Here is a 15,084-nt window from a genome sequence, read left to right on the forward strand (position 1 = left end):
ATTCATTGTGATTGAAATTCAAAAGAAATGCTGGTGTATGTTCTTTAAATAGTCACGGTGTAAGGATTTTGAGCAATGGCATTGAAGTGTGTTTATTGTTGTATGAAACTTTGCTACTGATAGTAACGGCTTTGACTATTGATGAGGTATAAAGGATTAGGAATTCAAGATTGCCCATGGGGTCAAATGACCAGACAAGGACCTCTGCTCCTGTGGTGTAATCTTGAATACCAGCAGGTTTTGTTAAAGAAGTGGATATGCAGGATAGTCAAGGTTTATTTTGTTGTCATATGTATCGGAAGAGTTCAGAGACCCAGGTTCGATCCCGAAGAATGAATGCAGCAGTACAGCAAGTGTGTAAACACAGCACGCAATAGATAATATAGAAACATAGAATATAGAAAAATAGGTGCAGGAGTAGGCCATTCGGCCTTTCAAGCCAGCACTGCCATTCAATATTATCATGGCTGATCATCCAAAATCAGTACCCCGTTCCTGCTTTTTCCCCATATCCCTTGATTCCTTTAGCCCTAAGAGCTAAATCCAACTCTCTCTTGAAAACATCCAGTGAATTGGCCTCCACTGCCTTCTGTGGCAGAGAATTCCACAGATTCACAACTCTCTGGGTGAAAAGGTTTTTCCTCATCTCAGTCCTAAATGGCCTACCCCTTATTCTTTAAATTGTGACCCCTGGTTCTGGACCTCCCAACATCGGAAATATTTTTCCTGCATCTCGCCCGTCCAATCCTTTAAGAATCTTACATGTTTCTCTAAGATCCCTTCTCATCCTTCTAAATTCCAGTGAATACAAGCCCAGTCGACCCATTCTTTCATCATATGTCAGTCCCGCCTGGAATGAACCTGGTGAACCCAGGCTGCACTCCCTCAAGAGCAATAATGTCCTTCAAATTAGGAGACCAATTCACCCAGAGAGTTGTGAATCTGTGGAATACTCCAGGCCCTGTACAACTGCAGTAGGACCTCTTTGCTCCTAAACTCAAATCCTTTCACAATGTAGGCCAACATGCCATTAGCTTTCTTCACTGCCTGCTGTACCTGCATGCTTACTTTCAGTGACTGATGTATAAGCACACCCAGATCTCTTTGTACTTCCCCTTTTCCTAATCTGACACCATTCAGATAATAATCTGCCTTCTTGTTCTTGACACCAAAGTGGATAACCTCACATTTATCCACATTATACTGCATCTGCCATGCTTCTGCCCACTCACCCAACCTCTTAATTAACCCCTTTGTCCTCCTCTGTTGAGTTCTAAATTTCTCCCTGTCCTCTGGTTTGCTGCTTCCTCTTGCCAATTTATATGGCTTTTCCTTGAATTTAACACTATCCTTGATTTCACTCATTAGCCATGGTTGAGCCACCTTCCCAGTCTTATTTTTTCGCCAGTCAAAGTCTCCTTTCTTTAAATCCAGGACCCTAGTCTCTGAATTAACTGTGTCAATTTTCATCCTAATGCAGAATTCCACCATATGATGGTCACTGTTGCCCAAGGGGCTTTGCACAACAAGATCGCTAACTAATCCTTCCTCATTACACAATACCCAGTCGAGGATGGCCTGCCCTCTAGTCGGTTCCCCGATGTATTGGTTTAAAAAACCATCCCGTATACATTCCAGGAAATCCTCCTCTTCGGCGCTGCTACTAATTTGGTTGGCCCAATCTATATGTAGATTAAAGTCACCCATGATAACCGCTGTACCTTTGCTACACGCATCCCTAATTTCCTGCTTGATGCTATTCCCAACCTCCCTACTGCTGCTCGGTGGTGCGTATACAACTCCAACAAGCATTTTCTGCCCTTGGCTATTTGATAGACATATAATAAAGAAACAAATAAGAAAATTAATTACATAAAAAACCCTAATATAGTGTAAAACAAAACAAAGCCCGAAGTCCCTCGTGCAGCCCAGGCAGTTCGTATTCCGGAGTTTAGTTGGAGTTTGTGGTGTTCAAGATCCTGATGGTTGTTGTGTTCAGCGCTGTTGGCTGGAAGTCACTGTTTTCAGGCTCTTGTACCACTTTCCCGATAGCAGGAGTGAAATGAGAACGTGGCCGGGGTGGTGTGGGTTCTTGAAGCACCTCCTGGAGATTCCTTCGATGATGGGGAGGTCAGTACCCTTGATGGGCCGGGCGTTGTTCACCACTTTTTGTTAATAACTGGTGCTGCTTCCCCCCCCCCCCCTCTTTCTCTCAAGCCCAGGAGCACCAATTGGTAATTCTCCCACTTCCACTCAAACACAGGTGAAAGAAAAAAGCAATTTGAATGAGTTTAACCCCGGAAACACCCGGGTTAAAAAAACACACTGCTGGAGGAAATGGCTGGAGAAAGGCAACATCCCAGCACCCCACACACCATGTTGAGTGTTCCCAAGGGTGGCCTTTGAGGATGTCACTTAGAACATGGAACAGTACAGCACAGGAACAATCCCTCAGGCCCACAATATCCCTGCCGAACATGATGCCCAGTTAAACTAATCTCCTCTGACTGAGACATGATCCATATCCCTCCATTCCTCGCATATTCATGTACCTATCAAAAAGTTTCTAAAGCACCACGATCATATCTGTTTCCACTATCACCTTTGGCTGCACTCTTTGTGGGGGGGAAAAAACTTGCCCTGCACATCTCCTTTAAACTTTGCCCCTCTCACCTTAAATCTATGCTCTCTGGCATTTGATTTTTCCATCCAGGGGTAAAAAGGTCGGCCTGTCTACCCTGTCTACTATGCCTCTCAGAGTTTTATCTATTTCTATCATGTCTCCCCTCAACCTCCAAAACTTCTGGGAAATATCAGGTATCCTCTCAGCATGTGACCCTTGTTGAAAGTCTGTCCCTGGAGCAGATGTTAATGAGGTTCCCGAGCCTGCATCCCGTTGGGAAAGGTGAGGTTGAGTGATTGTAGTTGGTGGTAGCCGTGGACTGCACCAAGGGCGAGCGGGAAGACCAGAGTAGCTGAAATCTGATATAAAATTTGAAAACATACCTGGGAAAAGCATCTTCTAGGAGTTGGTCTAATTGCACAGGAAGTTTGGGAACAAGAGCAGGCTCTCGAGCCTGTTCTATGATTCAGTCAGATTAGGATAATCTGCATCCAACCTCCATTTGGCCTTGTTTCTCTAACGTGGAGAAAGAGTAGGGTTGCCAACTATCCCGTATTTGCCGGGACATCCCGTATTTTGGGCTAAATTGGTTTGTCCCGCGTGGGACCACCTTTGTCCCGTATTAGGCCCGGACGCTGTAGGTCAGGATGTAGTAGGAATAAAACTGCGTTAAGAATCTGTGTCTAACGTCCGGACTGCGTAGGTCCAGACAGTGAAGGTCCGGAGGCCCGGTCGCCGCCTATCGGAGGTTGCATAGCAACCTGCCTCCCGGCCCGGGCGGCCACCATTGGTGGGGTGGGAGCACATGGCCGCTGGCTGGGTGAGGTCACGTGGGGTGCAGGGCGGTGACATCACCTTGTCCCTTATTTGGAAATGAGATAGTTGGCACCCCTAAGAAAGAGACATATTGCAGTAAATGAAATGGCATGCAGAAGGTTAGACAATAATCTGAGCTGCTAACTAGTCAAAGGACGCAAATATTTCCAATCAAATAGCTGACATAAGATGGTCAAAAAAAGCTGGAGTAACTCAGTGGGTCAGACAGCCACTCCGGAGAAAAAGAATAGATGATGTTTGAAACGTCACTTATTCCTATTCTCCAGAGATGCTGTCTGACCCACTGAGTTACTCTAGCTTTTTGTGTTTATCTTCGGTTTAAACCAGCATCTGCAGTTTCTTCCTGCACAAATAGCTAACATATATACTTAACCTTAATAATGTCTGAGTATGTCATTGAAATCATATTTTAAATACCGTGCTGAATGTAAAGATTTAATTTCCTCTTTTTTGGGAAAACCTAGCTCTGGCATGCTATCAGATAAAATTATTTTTCGTTCTAGCTCTGGAATAGACAAGAGCCAAGAGTGTTTAATTGTCATTTGCATTGGGACAGGAACAAAGAGATTCAGACTTGTTGCAGCTTCAGACAACTTTGGTCGCTGATAAGTTGAGTTGTTCGCCATCTCTGAATTGTGTATGTCGCATCATTTTATGAGACTCAAGACACTGTATGCATATGTGTTTACCATAATGGAGATGTACTGTGTCAGCAAAATTAAAATCTTTTAAAACAATAAACAGACTGCGAGGAAGTGGCTGGTAGAATCACACAGTGTGAAAACATGCCCTTCAACCTAATTTGCCGACCAACATGTCCCATCTAGACTAGTCCCGCCTGCCTGTGTTTGGCCCATACCCTTCTGAACCTGTCCTATCCATGTATCTGTCTAAATGTTTCTTAAACCTTGTAATATTACATAGAAACATAGAAAAATAGGTGCAGGAGTAGGGCATTCGGCCCTTCGAGCCAGCAACGCCATTCAATATGATCTTGGCTGATCATCTAAAATCAGTACCCTGTTCCTGCTTTTTCCCCATATCCCTTGATTCCTTTCGCCCTAAGAGCTAAATCTAACTCTCTTGAAAATATCCATTGAATTGGCCTCCACTGCCCTCTGTGGCAGAGAATTCCACAGATTTACAACTCTCTGGGTGAAGAGGTTTTTCCTCATCTCAGTCCTAAATGGCCTACCCTTTATTCTTAAACTGTGATCCCTGATTCTGGACTCCCCAGGCATTGGGAACATGTTTCCTGCATCTAGCCTGTCCAATCCTTTAAGAATTTTATATGTTTCTATAAGATCCCCTCTCATCCTTCTAAACTTCAGTGAATATAAGCCCAATCAACCCATTCTTTCATCATATGTCAGTCCCGCCATCCCGGGAATTACCTGCTTAGCTATCTCCTCCGGCAGTTTGTTCCATATACCCACCACCATTTGTGTGTAAAAAAAAAAGTTACCCCTCAAGTTCCTATTACATTTTACCCCCCCCTCACCTTAAACCTTTCCCCTCTCACCTTAAATCTATGTCCTCTTGGTCCTGATTCCCCAACTCTGGGCAAGAGACAATGTGCGTTTACCCGAACTATTCCTCTCATGATGTTGTACATCTCTATAAGATCACCCCCTCATCCTCCTGCGCTCCAAGGAGTAAAATCCTAGCTCAGGCTCTCGAGTCCTGGCAACATCCTCGTAAATCTTCTCTGCACTCTTTCCAGCTTGATGATGATGCACATTTTTTTTACTGACGTGTATGTCTTTTGAAATGGTGCATTTTAAAACCTGCAGCAATCTCTCTGTGATTCAGATGGTTTGGTCCTTGATGGCATCAAGCTATACTTTGTGCCTCTCCGCTGTTCATGATTCTAGGATGTTATTGCCAGCAGACAAGAGTCATAGAGTGATACAGTGTGGAAACAGGCCATTCAGCCCAACTTGCCCACACCGGCCAACAATGTCCCAGATGTCCTGTGGCTGCCCCATTTCATATCATATCATATACATACAGCCGGAAACAGGCCTTTTCGGCCCTCCAAGTCCGTGCCGCCCAGTGATCCCCGTACATTAACACTATCTTACACCCACTAGGGACAATTTTTTTTTTTTTTTACATTTACCCAGCCAATTAACCTACATACCTGTACGTCTTTGGAGTGTGGGAGGAAACCGAAGTTCTCGGAGTAAACCCACGCAGGTCACGGGGAGAACGTACAAACTCCTTACAGTGCAGCACCCGTAGTCAGGATCGAACCTGAGTCTCCGGCGCTGCATTCGCTGTAAAGCAGCAACTCTAACGCTGCGCTACCGTGCCGCCCTTCCAATTCCCACTGAGATGTCATCAATTGTTGCTTGTATTTGGATCAGTTTGCTCCATTTATCCGTTATCTTTGCTGGGCTTACTTCCTGGGCAGCTGTTGAGTTTGTGGCACTGAAGGCTTGAAACTTACTGTCACACAAAGTGTTTAGTTTAGAGATACAGCAGCCCTAGGACCCACCGAGTCCACGCCAACCAAACATCGTGCGTACACTAGTTCTATGTCATCGCAGTTTTGCATCCTATGTACTGGCGCAATTTACAGAAGCCAATTAACCTACAAACCTGCGCATCTTTGGAGTGTGGGGGGAAACCGGAGCACCCGGAGAAAACCTGCGCGGTCACAGGGAGAACGTACAAACTCCGTGTAGACAGCACCCGTCAGGATCAGACCCGAGTTTCCGGCACTGTGAGGCAACAACTCTACCTCTGTGCCACCCCTGGAGTAACTAGGTGGGTCAGGCAGCATCTGTGAAGAATGTGGACAGGCGATGTTTTGGGTTGGAACCCCTCTTTCAAGTCTGAATAAGACGGTAATGTCATACTGCACTTTTGAGCAGTTTTCGCAATTGACTATACAGCAGCGGCAACTTGATTCATATAAAAACAAAAGCAAATCACTGCAGGTACTGGAAATTTGAAATTGAATAAAAAAATGCTGGCATTGCTCAGCACATCCCCAGAGATGCTGCCTGACCTGCTGAGTATATCCAGCTTTGCACAAACACTAATGGTCACCTCACTGTTGGTCTATTATTGTCACGTGCATGGCAATACAGTGAGAAATTTTGTTTTGCCTGCTATCCAGGTAAAATATCCATTCATGGAAAGGAAGAGTGCAAGGGCCACAACAAAGTAGACTGGAGGATCGGTAATACATCCTTAGCGTATGAGAGACACAAGGAACAGCAGATGCTGGTTTACAAATAGATACAAAGTGGAGAACATGGACAGGTGACAGGCCCCAACCCGAACACATGTGAAGAAGGGTCCTGACCCAAAACGTCACCTACACATGTTCCCCAGAGATCCTGTCTGACCTGCTAAGGTGACTTGCTGTGATAATTATCTCCCAGTTGATCAGGTGAATGGGATTTGGAGGGTGGAGAACAGTTGAAGCAGGATTCACAGACAGAACAAGACCCAAAGTTCTGGAGTAACTCAGCGGGTCAGGCAGCATCTCTGAGAACATGGATAGGTGATGTTTTGGGTCGGTACCCTTCTATAGAGCTCCATCTTCAATTTCTTGTGTCTACAGCACTTTGTGTCTATTTTTGTACCATATGAGAGGTCCGTTAAAGAGTTTGATAACAGCAGGGGAGACTTGTTCCTGAATCTGGTGGTACGTGCTTTCAAGCAGTTGTATCTTCTGCCCAACGGGAGAATGGGGAATGATGGGGATGTGAGTGGTCCTTGATTATGTCAGTCGCTGCAACAGTAACAGGGGTTGGGATGCAGTGAGAGGTGTAGTGCAGATAGAGGCTTGGTGTTCTGTCTGTGAAATGCAGACACAAGGAACTGCGGATGCAGCTCTGAAGAAATGCCCCGACCCGAAATGTCACCTATCCATGTTCTCAGAGATGCTGCCTGACTGGCTGAGTTACTCTAGCACTTTGTGTCTTGTTCTGTCTGTGATGCTGTTTCAGCTTTTCTCCATCCTCCAAATCCCCTTCACCTGATGAACCGAGAGATAATTATCAGAGCAAGTCACCTTTGAAACTGAAGTGTGCTTGGATGTAAAACGTCAGATCTGATTAAAAATCAGAAACACTGGCAGCTAGGAGCTTGATGATAAAAGTGCAAATGCTGGAAGTACGCAGTAGATGTGCGCATTGCCTTGCCTCGGCTTTGTCTTTGTTGCCGACTCTATAGAATCTGAAATGAATAGCTTAATAAGCCGTACTGCAGTTTTCAAAGAGGTGAAAATACGATGTAATCTTGATTTCTTTCAGATGTTGAGCCAACGTTCTCTGGTCTGCCCAATCAACAGAGGTATCTAGGAAACCCGTGCTGGCACCTTGTGCACTGATTAACACTTGCCCCTCCTCATCCACTGCTCAAAATAACAAAGCTCTTGCACTGACCCCCCCTGGCCCTGCCTGCGAGACTCTACAGCTCACCTTAGCATCCAGGCGGCCTTGCACCACCTACCATGCTTGTATACTCCACACTGCACCGATTGGCAGCTGGCAAAAGCCTTGATCAATCCCCACACGCTGATTCATAGATTCATTAAGTTCTAGGATCAGTATTGGGCCATTTGGCCCATCAAGTCTACTCCGCCATTCAAACATGGCTGTTCTATCTTTCCCTCACAACCGCATTCTCCTGCCTTCACCCCATAACCCCTGACACCCTTACTAATCAAGAATCTGTCAATCTCCGCCTTAAAAATATCCATTGACTTGGCCAACACAGCCATCCGTGGCAATGAATTCCACAGATTCACCACCCACTGACTAAAGAAATTCCTTCTCATCTCCTTTCTAAAGGCACATCCTTTTTTTCTGAGGCTGTGCCCTCTGATCCTAGACTCTCCCACTAGTGGAAACATTCTCTCCTGATTCACTCTATCCAGGCCTTTCACTATACGGTGAGTTTCAATGAGGTCCCCATCATCCTTCTAAACTCCAGCAAGTACAGGCCCAGTGCCTTCAAATGCTCATTATCTGTTAACTCAACCATTCCTGATTGTTGACTCCTTCAATGCCTTGCAGTGGCTCAGTTGGCAACTAGTGGTGATCATGGATCTTCTCTCATATCGTGTTTTTCTACTTTCTCTTTAACGAGGTTTGAAACAATACAGACAAAAAATGAAAGCAATAATGATTAATTAATTACATGTTTAGCATTAGGTTTATTATTGTGTGTCCTGAGGTACAGTGAAAAGCTTTGTTTTATACGCAATCAAATCAGATCAGATAATACTATTACACAATCAAGTCAACCTCAAATAGTAGAGCAAAGGGGAAGATATAGATTGCAGAATATCGTTCTTAGCATTGTACCACAATGCATCCAGAGACAAAGCCCAATGTCCGCAATGGGTAGAGGTGAATCGGACAGCACACTAGCTTATGGAAGGACCGTTCAGAAATCTGATAACTGATGGGAGGAAGTTGTTCCTGAGTCTGGTGGTGTGCGCGCTTTCAAGCTTCTGTAACTTCTTGCGGACGGGAGCAGGAAGAAGAAGGAATGACCGAGGTGGGACGAATCTTTTGTTATGAATTGGTTGTTTTTCCAAGACAGCATGAAGTGTAGATAGAGTCATTGGAGACATGCCAAATTTTATCAGTCTCCTGAGGAAGTAAAGGAGTTGTTGCAACTTCAATGTGGTTTCAAGGTGACAGATCGCTGGTAAGATTAACGCCAATATTGAAGCTCTCGACCATTTCAACTTTGGCACCATTGATGCTGATCGCGGCATGTGCTCCACCGCGCTTCCTGAAGTCGATAACACGCTGCTTCATCAAGTTGACATTGAGGGAGAGGTCTTTGTCCTGACGCCATGTTACCATCTCCTTCCTTTATTCCGTCTCGTCGTAGTTCATGATTTGGCCCACCACAGTGGTGTCAACTGCAAACTTGTAGATGGAATTACAGCTGGATTTGGCCGCACAGTTGTGATTGTGTATGGAGTATAGTAGGGTACATACAGTAAAAGCTGAGACCTTTACACGTCAGAGCCATTTCAATAAAACCAGTATTGATTGTGACCTTCTATGCATTGTGTGGGACTTTTTGTTGATCACTTAAACCCTAATTTGTACTGACTCCATGTAGGATATTACACAAATACAGCAAATCACAGCTGTTGAAAATCTGAAATAAAACAGAAGAATCTGGTGATACATAACAACTCAAGATCAGGGAGCTGCACAGAATGGAAACGGGGCAATATTTGTGACAAGAGGAAAAATATTTAAAGTTTTAGGTTAGGAAAATAACTGCAGATGCTGGTTCAAATCGAAGGTATCACAAAATGCTGGAGTAACTCAGCAGGTCAGGCAGCATTTAGGAGAGAGGGAATGGGTGACGTTTTGCTGTAACGTCACCCATTCCCTCTCTCCTAGATGCTGCCAGACTGATGTCAGGAGGGCGGGACAAAGAAAGGATATAGGTGGAGACAGGAAGACAGTGGGAGAACTGGGAGGGGGGGAGAGAGAGAGACAGAGGAACTATCTAAAGTTGGAGAAGTCAATGTTCATACCGTTGGGCTGCAAACTACCCAAGCGAAATATGAGGTGCTGTTCCTCCAATTTCCGGTGGGCCTCACTATGACACTGGAGGAGGCCCATGACAGAAAGGTCAGACTGGGAGTAGGAGGGGGAGTTGAAGTGCTCAGCCACCGGGAGATCAGGTTGGTTAAGGCGGACTGAGCGAAGGTGTTGAGCGAAACAACCGCCGAGCCTGCGTTTGGTCTCGCCGATGTAGAGAAATTGACATCTAGAGCAGCGGATACAATAGATGAGGTTGGAGGAGGTGCAGGTGAACCTCTGTCTCACCTCGAAAGACTGTTTGGGTCCTTGGATGGAGTTGAGGGGAGAGGTAAAGGGACAGGTGTTGCATCTCCTGCGGTTGCAGGGGAAAGTGCCCGGGGAGGGGGTAGTTTGGGTAGGAAGGGACGAGTGGACCAGGGAGTTACGGAGGGAACGGTCTCTGCGGAACGCAGAAAGGGGAGGAGATGGAAGATGTGGCCAGTAATGGGGTCCCTATAGAGTTTTAGGTTGATGCTCTGGTCATTCTGGTTACCCAGCTACAGGATGGATGTCACTAAATTGGAAAGGGTGCAGAAGAGATTCACCAGGTTATTACAGGAGCTGGGTAGTATCTGAAAGGCAAAGATTTGCAGGGCTACAGGGACATGGTGAGGTTCTGGGACCAAGTTGAATTGTTGCCGTACAAAGTTCAAATGGGCCCCGTGGATGAATGGCCGTCTTCCTTGCTGCTCGTGTTTTGAGATGAGCAATATAAGGTGAACGAATTTGCTTAGTTCTATTCTGTGGATCGGGAAGGCAGGTATTTCGGTTTTCTTACGCTGGGTATTTTGAGATGTCACCTTAAATAGCCATTCTGCTATTTCGGCAGCAAGTAATTCCTTTGCCGACATCTGCAGCAGTCCATTTATGGATGGGCTCGGCCAAAATGATGGGTTCCTGGGGTCACCAAGAGGTTAGAGACATCTGAGGAAGGTGTTGATGTCCTTTAATGGGACGGATTGTAAAATGTCTTTGTGCTCTGTTTCTAGAAGCGTGACGCTTGCGGAGGTGCCTGTGGAACACGAGCATGGCTATGAGCAACGGGAATGGTGACTTCATGGTTCAGAGCAATGGCAGTGTCCCATCAAATGCTAACGGTAACAGCATCCCTGCAACCTGTGATGGAGACCAGCTCTCCCAACACCTGCCAACCAAGGAGACCTCAAGGACAAAAGTGAGTCAGGGCAGCGGCCTGCTGCCGTTTGGCATGGCCACGCCGACCGCCCTCTTTCCAGACAGCACGATAAATAACCAAAGACCTGTGCCGCAATGCTGCCACCATTGTCCATACCATCACCCGCTGTGTTGTCATGGTAACCAAGCAGACTGCCATTCCTTGGGGAATACCACCGTCACCTCTCCATTGACTCCCTCCTGCCTGCAGCCTCGCTCCGACTACCCGACATCTGTGTGCCAAAGCAATGCCCATAGCCATGCGGCGGGCTGCTGCCACCAGCCCACCTCACCTCTCATCGATCACTCTCCGCTTTGTCTTCATCATCGCTGGCCCAACCACTTCCAGCACCAGCCGATGCAGCAGCAACACATCCCCACCATCAGGTACGGTACATCAGGGCAAGCGCTCATGCATGCGACCGGGAATGGTTTACGGTTCAATTCCAAACCCAGTGGCCAAGAAGGGGGAAGAAAACAGTTCACTGAATGGAAGTGACCTGTGAACCTCAGGTTTGATATCATGGTGAGGAAATTATGTATCTGGATGTATCTGGTGCATTTTACCTGTTGTGATCTGACATACTTTAATTTTTGTCTCCTTTATATAATATCCTCAATATTTGCAGTTTGTGATGTTGTCTTCTCAAACTTAGTCCGCATTCATCAATAAACTTCTGATCACCACGGTCCAGGAAGGAAGCCCTGGAGACACGAAACACGATGTTAGGATCTTGAGCAAAAGACAACACGCTGGAGGAACTCTGCGGGTCAGGCAGCATCCGTGGAGGGGATGGACAATCAATATTCAGGTCCTGACCCAAAATGTGATCTGTCCACAGATGCCGCCTGACCCGCTGAGTTCCTCCAGTGTTTTGCTGAAAATCCTGGAGGATGTCCAGAAGAAATTTGCTCGCATACTTCCAGGGGTGAGGCTCGTTCTGTTCGGAGCAAAGAAGTGGAAAGGAAGTTTGATAAAAGTGTATCAGGCCATGGCAGGGTTAGATAGGATAAATCAAGAAACCTTGCTTCTTGCAACCTTGTTTAAAGCAAATGTGGTTGCTTTAGCAGATAGTTAGAGGACAAAGGATCATATTGTGCTGAGCAAAAGATACAAAGGCTTTGTAAGTAATTTATTTTTGTACAGGCAGTGGTTATGGTGTGGAAATAAGATAATGGAGTCAGTACTAACTTTCGAAAGAAAATCAAATGGGTACTTGAGAGAAAATAATGTTGACCGCTTTCTGAAGAGCCAACATCACGCTCTACACGAACGGGGTACTGATTGAGAATGATCAGCCATGATCACATTGAATGGTGGTGCTTGCCCGAGGGGCCGAATGGCCTCCTCCTTTGTCTATTGTCTAACATGGGCTTGATAAGTTGAATGTTTTTTTATGACTTTACGGAGCATATTTGCAGTGTATAACATTAGGGTGAAGAATCAGTGACCAACTGTATTGCTGGTGGTGGCACTCGTTCGAAACTGAGCTAAAAACCTTGTACTGGAAATTGTTGACCAAGTAGAACTAGTTTCATATATTGGCACAATTGCATTTTAACAGAGCAGAAAACAAAGTGGTACGGGTCATTGGTCTGAAGAAGGGTTCCAACCCTCAACATCGCCTGTCCATTCCCTCCATGGATGCTGCCTGAGTTCATCCAGCACTTTGTATTTTGCTCCAAGATTCCAGTGTCTACAATTCCTTGTGTTTCCATTTTAATAGCATTAACATTCAGTGTAAGGACAGCGCAGTGGTAGAGTTGCTGCCTCACAGCACCAGAGACCTAGGTTTAATCCTGACCTTGGGTACTCTCTGTGTGGAGTTTGCACATTCTGCCTGTCATCACGTGCGTTTTCTCCGGGTGCTCCGGTTTCCTCCCACATTCCAAAGACGTGCAGGTTTGTAGGTTAATTGACTTCTGTAAATTGTCACTAGTGTGTAGGGAGTGGGTGAGAAGGTAGGATAACACAGAAGTAGTGTATGGGTAGGAAAATAACTGCAGATGCTGGTACAAATCGAAAGTATCACAAAATGCTGGAGTATTTCAGCCGGTCAGGCAGCATCTAGGAGAGAAGGAATGGGTGACGTTTCGGGTCGAGACCCTTCTTCAGATTGATGATAGTCCTGGTGTATGGGTGATCGTTGGTCAGTGCAGACTCAGAGGGCCGAAGAGCCTGTTTCCACTTTGTATCTCTAAACTATTTCAATGTCCATCATGAATAGTGTAAAGTTGAGCGGACAAAAGGCCTGCTCCCTTTCCACTCTCAATGCCACTGTGCCAGATGTCTGGAGATCACTTTTCCACCCCATGTGAGTTTGCCCCTCCAATGTCCAGGGAAGTATTCAATTGCTGCCTATCCTGTCACAACCGAAGCTGGGGACTTAATGCCTTGCTAAAACCATCATAGTTATTCTGACTGTCTGCTGGAAGCTAGTTGACATGTAAATTGTAACCCAATGGGAATGGGTGTGATCAAAAACTATTTTAAATTTAAGTTATTCTTCAGCTCCAACATTTTCCTTGCACTGACCGGATGATGACACATCCTCCAGTTCCTTGTGTCGGCCCCATAGTCCTGGTGTAATTGCTCACTGTGTGCCTGCGAAGTTTCTCACAGCGCCCGTTCAACCTCCACGCGAGAGAGCAGAGTTGTTCACGGCAGTGTGTGGTATTTTACGTGGACCTGCTGGGGGGGATCAGAAAGTGTTGCAACCTTCCTGGAGCACAAAGCCGGCTGTGATGGAGCGCGGAGTGTGTCACCAGCAGCCAGTGAACTTGGGAGCTGATAGTCTTTGGAAAAGCAATTCCATCTCAAATGTCTTCTGCTGATAACTTGTTCTATTCATAAATGTCAGAAGTGTCCCACAATATTTTTTCTAGAAAGGAACGCAGATTGGGGAATTATATTTGGGTGCAGGAGAGATTAGTGTGGCCAAATGCTCGAGGATCTTCAGTTAAAAAAGTATTGTTGTCCCCCAGGAACATGTTCACTGTTAGATACATTGCGCGGGTTTCAGCACTCTCTGAAAAGATCAGGACAAACACTTCCTTTTCTATGTGTTGTCTTTAACCCAAGCCACTTCTTACATCTCCACTGGCTGTATAAGTTTAGTTTAGTTTATTGTCACGTGTACCGAGGTACAGTGAAAAGCTTTTGTTGCGTGCTAACCAGTCAGCAGAAAGACAAAACGTGATTACCATCGAGCCATTCATAGTTCATAAGATACATGAGAAGGGAATAAGTGCCTGGGGAAGAAGCTGTCCTGGTTTCCTGTCCAATATTTATCCTTCCACTATCTTCATTGCAAAAGGTTATTTTCCCCAAAGCAGCACAGTAGGGTCATTAAGTTAGACAGCACCGGACCTGGCCCTGCAGCCCACCGTATCCATGACAACCACAGAATACCTATCTATGGCAATCTCATTAACCAGCATGTGGTTCTGTGCCACCTACAGAAATTAGCAGAGCTGTGGACTGCGAAGAAGGTTGTCAAAGGATACCGCAGGAGATACATCAATTGGAAATATGATCAGAGAAGTGGCAAGTGGTTTAACCTGGGCAAATCCATTGGTGGGTCAGATGCAAGAGGAACATACACAGTAAATGACAGGACTCTTGGGAACATTCATGTACAGTTGGATCTTGGGCTCCACGTCCATAGCTACCTGAAAGGAGCAACGCAAGTAGGCAGGTTGGTAAAGAAAGTGCAGGGCCTGTTGGCCTTTATTGGTCAAGTTGTTATAATGGTTAGACCAGGTGATGTTTCGGGTCGGGATCCTTCTTCAGACTGATTGGAGAGGTGGGGAGTGAGTCTGGATGAGAACATGGTCAGGAGTGGGAGAGCAGCAGGAAGGGAGGGGGCAGTG

The 15,084-nt window shown here is 45.8% G+C and overlaps 1 protein-coding gene across 6 annotated transcripts in view; it reads left to right on the forward strand.

Annotated features, from left to right (window-relative positions):
- Positions 1–15,084, forward strand: part of disp1 (dispatched homolog 1 (Drosophila)) — a 217,613-nt gene that overhangs the window by 143,017 nt on the left and 59,512 nt on the right. For 5 of the 6 annotated variants that reach the window (XM_078398887.1, XM_078398886.1, XM_078398888.1 and 2 more), the window contains one exon: positions 11,028–11,598. In XM_078398887.1, the coding sequence (XP_078255013.1) occupies positions 11,066–11,598 (533 nt within the window). In that variant the 5' untranslated portion in view covers positions 11,028–11,065. Of the gene's footprint in view, positions 1–11,027; positions 11,599–15,084 lie in introns of those variants that run through there. The other variant, XM_078398892.1, reaches the window with a different exon arrangement.

Source organism: Rhinoraja longicauda, chromosome 5 (genome assembly GCF_053455715.1).
Source record: "Rhinoraja longicauda isolate Sanriku21f chromosome 5, sRhiLon1.1, whole genome shotgun sequence".
Classification (NCBI taxonomy): Eukaryota; Metazoa; Chordata; class Chondrichthyes; order Rajiformes; family Arhynchobatidae; genus Rhinoraja; species Rhinoraja longicauda.